The sequence below is a fragment of the Mandrillus leucophaeus genome, unplaced genomic scaffold, assembly GCF_000951045.1.
Source record: "Mandrillus leucophaeus isolate KB7577 unplaced genomic scaffold, Mleu.le_1.0 Scaffold29, whole genome shotgun sequence".
Lineage (NCBI taxonomy): Eukaryota > Metazoa > Chordata > Mammalia > Primates > Cercopithecidae > Mandrillus > Mandrillus leucophaeus.
The window spans coordinates 2333616-2340490 of record NW_012103031.1 but is presented as its reverse complement, the minus strand read 5'-3'; the positions used below and the strand labels follow the sequence as shown (position 1 = coordinate 2340490).

At 40.9% G+C, this 6875-nt stretch overlaps 1 protein-coding gene across 1 annotated transcript in view; it reads right to left on the bottom strand.

The window, feature by feature from the left end:
- SMURF1 (SMAD specific E3 ubiquitin protein ligase 1) overlaps positions 1-6875 on the bottom strand; it is an 80347-nt gene that overhangs the window by 35059 nt on the left and 38413 nt on the right. The window contains exons 2-3 of the mRNA XM_011985835.1: positions 3470-3508; positions 2221-2329 (exon numbers count right to left, since the gene is read on the bottom strand). Coding sequence (XP_011841225.1) covers positions 2221-2329; positions 3470-3508 — 148 coding nt within the window. The remainder of the gene's footprint in view (positions 1-2220; positions 2330-3469; positions 3509-6875) is intronic.

Genomic DNA, 6875 nt, shown 5'->3' with positions numbered 1-6875 from the left:
ATATAATTCTTAAAAATCCCACCCAAGGCTGGGCGCGGTGGCTCACGCCTGTAATCCCAGCACTTTGGGAGGCCAAGGCGGGCGGATCACGAGGTCAAGAGATCGAGACCATCCTGGCTAATATGGTGAAACCCTGTCCCTACTAAAAATACAAAACATTAGCCGGGCACAGTGGTGGGCGCCTGTAGTCCCAGCTACTCAGGAGGCTGAGGCAGGAGAATGGTGTAAACCTGGGAGGCAGAGCTTGCAGTGAGCCGAGATCTTGCCACTGCACTCCAGCCTGGGCAACAGAGCGAGACTCTGTCTCAAAAAATAAAATAAAATAAAAACGAAAATCCCACCCAAACACAGTATAATTTGTGTTAATTAAAAGACAATAATCTTTCAGGATTACTTTGATGAAAATATCTTAGTAGGAACATGAAAACTTGGGTGCATACAAAATAGTGGTCTTCATGGCCGGGCGCTGTGGCTCAGGCCTATGATCCCAGCACTTTGGGAGGCTGAGGCAGGTGGATCACCTGAGGTCAGGAGGTCGAGACCAGACTGGCCAACGTGGTGAAACCCATCTCTACTAAAAATACAAAAATTAGCCAGGCATGGTGGCGGGCGCCTGTAATCCCAGTTATTCGGGAGGCTGAGGAATGAGAATTGCTTGAACTGAAGAGGAGGAGGTTGCAGTGAGCTGAGATTGTGCCACTGAGCTCCAGCCTGGGCAACAGAGTGAGACTCTGTTTTCAAAAAAAAATTAAATTAAATTAAAAAATAAAATAAAATAAAATAGTGGTCTTCAAAATACAATCCAGTTTTTGAATGAATATAAGAAATTGTCTGATGGCTTTAATCAAATAAAACTGTATTTTCTGTTGCAGAAAATATATATGTACTAAAAAGCAAAAATTTCCAAAGTCAACAGAAACATATAGTCATAATAATGCATTTTTTAGGCAGAGCACTGGTGGCTCATGCCTGTAATCCGAGCACTTTGGGAAGCCGAGGCGGGTGGATCATGAGGTCAGGAGTTCAAGACCAGCCTGGCCAAGATGGTGAAACCCCGTCTCTACTAAAACTATAAAAATTAGTCGGGCATGGTTGCAGGTGCCTGTAATCCCAACTACTCAGGAGGCTGAGGCAGGAGAATCGCTTGAATCCAGGAGGTGGAGGTCACAGTGAGCTGAGATCACGCCACTTGCACACTCTACCCTGGGCAACAAAGCAAAACTCCGTCTCAAAAAAAAAAAAAGCGTTTTTTAGGTAGAAACTACAACTAGGTTTAGGGTTTTGCTGAAAAACAGTAGCATGTGGAGTTTACAAACTACAGCCTTTTTTTCTGCTAAAATGGCCAGGAGATTGAAAAGTTTGAGGATCACAGGTATGAAACCAAATCATAAAAAATCTATGAAAATGCCAAATGCAGTCGGGCACGGTGGCTCACGCCTGTAATCCCAACACTATGGGAGGCCAAGGTGGGCAGATCACGTGAGGTCAGGAGTTCAGGACCAGACTGGCCAACATGGTGAAACCCCGTCTCTACTAAAAAATACAAATATTAGCTGGGGATGGTGGCGTATGTCCATAATCCCAGCTACTTGTGAGGCTAAGGTAGGGGAATCGCTTGTACCCGGGAGGCAGAGGTTGCAGTGAGCTGAGATCGTGCCACTGCACTCCAGCCTGGGTGACAGAATGAGATTCCATCTCAAAAAAAGAAAGGAAAAGAAAAAAAGAAAATGGCAAATGCAAGAACTTCCAAGTACATAAATTCTAAAATTAGGCAACGTAGACATTCATTTGGCCATCCGCTTTTGGTATCAATAAAAAGTCATCCGGCCAGGCGCGGTGGCTCCAGCCTGTAATCCCAGCACTCTGGGAGGCTGAGACGGGCGGATCACGAGGTCAGGAGATCGAGACCATCCTGGCTAACACGGTGAAACCCCGTCTCTACTAAAAAAATACAAAAAACTAGCTGAGCGAGGTGGCGGGTGCCTGTAGTCCCAGCTACTCGGGAGGCTGAGGCAGGAGAATGGCGTGAACCCGGGAGGCGGAGCTTGCAGTGAGCAGAGATCGTGCCACTGCACTCCAGTCTGGGCGACAGAGCGAGATTCCGTCTCAAAAAAAAAAAAAAAAAGTTATCCTTTTTTTTTTTCCTTAAATGTTTCTCGTAAAAGCTAGACACCTGCTTTCTTGCCACTCCGCATGGGGTTTACAGAACATTCAACTCACAGATCATAGTGCTGGTTCCACTTTGGGTCCAATGTGTTTTTCACAGTGTCGGTTGAGTGGCACTGCCCAGACCCATCCACGACAATCTTTGCAAAAGGGTCGGGGAGCCCTAGAGGAGAGAGGAGACGCACACCTAGATGAGACCTCAGATCCATCCATGTGACACAGAACACAATTCAGGCTAAAGGGAGCTTCAGGATCATCTCATTCAGTAAAGATTACCATTGTACATTTTGTTCTCTAATTTCAGGATAATTTCAATCAGCAAAATAAGTTATGTCTATTGAGCTTTCTAAGAGAGAACCTAGTATGCCTCCAAGATTTTTAAAGGGAAGAAAAGAAAGTGACTAAAAAAATACAGGCTTACATTCAAATTTCTATTAAACTGGGGCTAATTAAGTGGAGGGAAAAGTGTCTGAAAGTAATTGTATTTAGACTTTCTAAAAATTAATAGTGCCCCGAAATGTGTTTACTGATCTCTGCCTATCTTATCTATGGAAGCAAGTATTCACCAGGCCTTAATTCGGTTAAGTCCCTAAATGCTAGGGAATGAATCAGACAGGTTTATTACATCAGACAGATGGCAAAGTGGACAGTTGTCAGAGATAGAGATGGACACGAGCCACCATGCTGGAGCTTCCTGGCTACCTGGAGAAAGCCTTTGAGCCTAAGTTTCTTCATCTTGAAAGCGTGAATACTACTACTCAAGAACTGAAAGATGTCCTGTGTGGATCAGAAAGTGTGTGAAGAATTTAATGCTGCAGGCACTGACCAGATACTAGGTGACTTTCTTAAGGAGTGATTCCTTCCTTTAGAAAAAGAGTCTCTATATTTGCAATTCCTTTAATTACAGGATGCTGTAAATGTGATTTAATTTATAAAATCTGATTAACAATTTTATGCAAATCCATCTGTTTTATAGAAAAGTGTTTCATTTGTATTAGAGCTGAGAATACATCATCCAGCAGAAAGCAATATTCTCATAGGTAGAGAGGCAGAAAAAACTGGGTGTGGCCAGAACAGGAAATGAAAGGCAGGTTTTGGGTTATGATTTATTAAGTTCTGTGTCTTTCAGCTAAGGAACCCCCATGTTGTAGTCAACTGGGAAATAAAGTTTGGAAAACCATGGATTTCTATTAAGTAAAGGTCAGACTTTAAAGAGAATACACTCAATCTTTTTTTAAAGTTTAAAATTTCAGAAATACATGCATAATATTATAAGAGGGGAAAAAAATAAGTGTTTACTTACTGAAGAAGTCTTTCTTTGCAAGGTTCTTGGCACATAACACTAAAAACAAAGAAAAATTACTCAGGTTAGCATTAAAGACAAGATTTCCATAATAGCTAATCTATATTTACACCGGAACAAAAAGACTCTAAAAATTAGCTTTGCCAAAGATTTGACTTTCAAATCTAGTATCACATGAAACAAAAAATGGACAACCATCTAAAAAGTGTTTTCTCCTCAAACTGAAGATCAACTACAACAAACACAAAATGCTTTAGTTTAAACTAAAAATCTTAAACACATTCAGATGGGTTATCAATATACTTTTTGTTGTTTTTTTTTTAAAGAGACAGGGTCTTGCTCTGTTCCCCAGGCTGGAGTGCAGTGGCGTGATCATAGCTCACTGCAGCCTGGGATCAAGCAATCCTCTTGCCTCAGCCCTCCCAGTAGCTAGGATTATAGGCACACGCCCCCACACCTGGCTAAATTTTCTTATTTTTGTAGAGATAGGGTCTTACTATGTTGCCCAGGCTAGTCCTGAACTCCTGGCCTCAAGTGGTCCTCCCACCTTGGTCTCCCAGAGTGCTGGGTTTACAGGCTTGAGCCACTGCACCCAGCCTACCAATATTCTCTTATACTGCATACGATCACATAAAAACCAATTCAAATAAAGACCTGAAGTATTTATCCTTATAGGTACTGCTAATGACAGAAGAAGCTATGCATTTTTTGTATTCTGATAAATAATACAACTTTGTAAATGTAAACTTTGATATGTTGGAAAATAGTAAGCAAGGGGAAGGTAGTAAATAAACGAATATGAGGCCATCATCAGGGTGATGTGAACAAAATATGATAAAATGCATGTTAAGAACTTAGCACACGCTGGGCGTGGTAGCTCATGCCTGCAATCCCAGCACTTTGGGAGGCTGAGGTGGGCAGGTCACCTGAGGTCAGGAGTTCAAGACCAGCCTGGCCAACATGGAGAAACCCTGTCTCTACTAAAATACAAAAATTAGCTGGGCATGGTGGTACATGTCTGTAATCCCAGCTACTCCAGTGGTTGAGGCAGGAGAATCACTTGAACCCGGGAGGCAGAGGCTGCAGTGAGCCAAGATTGCACCACTACACTCCAGCCTAGGCGACTGAGCGAGACTGTGTCTTCAAAACAAAGAACTAAGCACAGTATTGATGTATAGAAAGAACGCAATTAAGCCTCCTATTATTTTATTAATGAGTAATGAGGTAGTATCAATTACTGTTAAGACAGTTTGTCACCAGACCTGCTTGCTACACAATGAAAGTGACTGTGTCAGGGAGACACTGAGGTGCTTTTGTCTTTTGCTTCACAAATTGTCCTCAATTTTAAGCATATTTTATTAAGAACTTATATTTTACAAAAATGTGTTCACATAATATTGTTCTGTCAAGTTTCACTTAGTTTTATAAAAACTAAGTGAATGTCATAAGTGATAAGCTATATATAGCTTTATCAAGATAAACAGATATATAATCTATATATCTATAATATAGATATATATCTATATATAATATATATAGATAATCTATATATCTATATATCTAGATATATAAAAGAGACAGGGTCTCACTCCATCACCCCAGGCTGGAGTGCAGTGGCACAGTCATAGCTCCCTGTAGCCTCAAACCCCTGGGCTCTAGGGATCCTCCAGCCTCAGCCTCTCAAGTTGCTGGGACTACAGGCACACACCACCACACCCAGCTAACTTCTTTTTTTTAAAGAGACAGTCTCACTACGTTGCCCAGGCTTGGTCCCAAGCTCCTGGCCTCAAGCAATCCTCCCACCTTCGCCTCCCAAAGTGCTGGGATTACAGGCCTAGGCCACTACGCCCAGCCAAGATATAAGTTATATAGTACACAATTCACCCATTTAAAGTGTGTAATAAAGTGGTTTTTAGTATACTCATGGGTTGGACAACTATCATTACAAGCAATTTTAGAACATTTTTATCATCCCCAAAAGAAACGCCATACCCAGTTTAAACTAACAATCGGAAACACATTCAGATGGGTTTATCAATATACTTCTTTTTTTACGAGACAGGGTCTTGCTCTATTGCCCAGGCTGGAGTGCAGTGGCATGATCCTAGCTCACTGCAGCCTCAAACTCCTGGGTTCAAGCAGTCCTCTTGCCTCAGCCTCCCTGGTAGCTAGGATTACAAGCACACACCACCCAGCACACTTTGGGAGGCCGAGGCAGGCGGATGACTTGACATCACGAAGTGGTGTTAGATTCTGTCAAATGCTTTTTCTGCATGTGTGGAGATACTGGTTTGGAGTTGGGCCTTTGTCTATTGATACAGTGTGTGACATTAATTGATTTTAAGTTGTTAAACCAACCCTGCATTGTAAGATAAACTCAACTTGGTCATGGTACACAATCCTTTTAATACGTTGCTATATTCAGTTTGCTAGCATTTTGTTGAGGAATTTCACTTCTATATTCATAAGGGATATTGGTTTGTATTTTCCTTTCCTTCCTAGGCTATGTAGTTTTGGTATCAGAGTGATACTGGCCTCATAAAATAAGCTGGGAAATATTCCCTTCTCCTCCTCGTCTTTTTGTGTTGTTTTGTTTTGGAAGAATTTGTGAAGAATTGGTGTTGTTTTTTAATGTTGGGTAGAGTTCATCAGTGATGGCCTCTAGACACTTCTTTATGAGAAGTGTTTTAAATTACTAATCCAATCTCTTTATTTTTTATAAATCTAGTCAGATTTTTCCATTTCTTCTTCAATCAGCCCTGGTAGTTTGTGAATTTCTGGAAGTTTGTTGATCTCGTCACTTTTTATAAGTCTATTCAGATTTTTCCATTTCTTCTTCAGCCTTCGTAGTTTGTGTCTTTGTAGATGTTTGTTGATTTCACCCATGTTATCAAATTGTTGGCATACACTTGTTCATAGTATTCCTTGATAATCAGTATTCCTTGGTATTATTTCTGTATAGTCAATAGTAACATTTCTTCTTCGAAGTAATGTAATCTTTATATCCTTCCTTTCCACCTCAGTCTTTTTAGTGGATAGATCACTATTAATTCCACCTCCTGCTGATGTTTCATTTCTTGGTACTCTAATTTTACAAAAGTAATACATACTGGAAAATATGGAAATGTGTAAAATAGAAAATCCACAGCCCCAAAACCTCATCATTACTGTTTGTCCAGCATTTGCCTGGCTAGTCTCATGTGCTTATTTTTCCCATTGACATTTAGAATCATTCTGAGCAAGTTTTTAAACAATGACTTCATAAGTGAATGAGGAAATTTTTTACCTATTTACAATATTGAGTATTCTCATTCTTTTTTTTTTTTTTTTTTTTTTTTTGAGACGGAGTCTCGCTCTGTCGCCCAGGCTGGAGTGCAGTGGCGGGATCTCAGCTCACTGCAAGCTC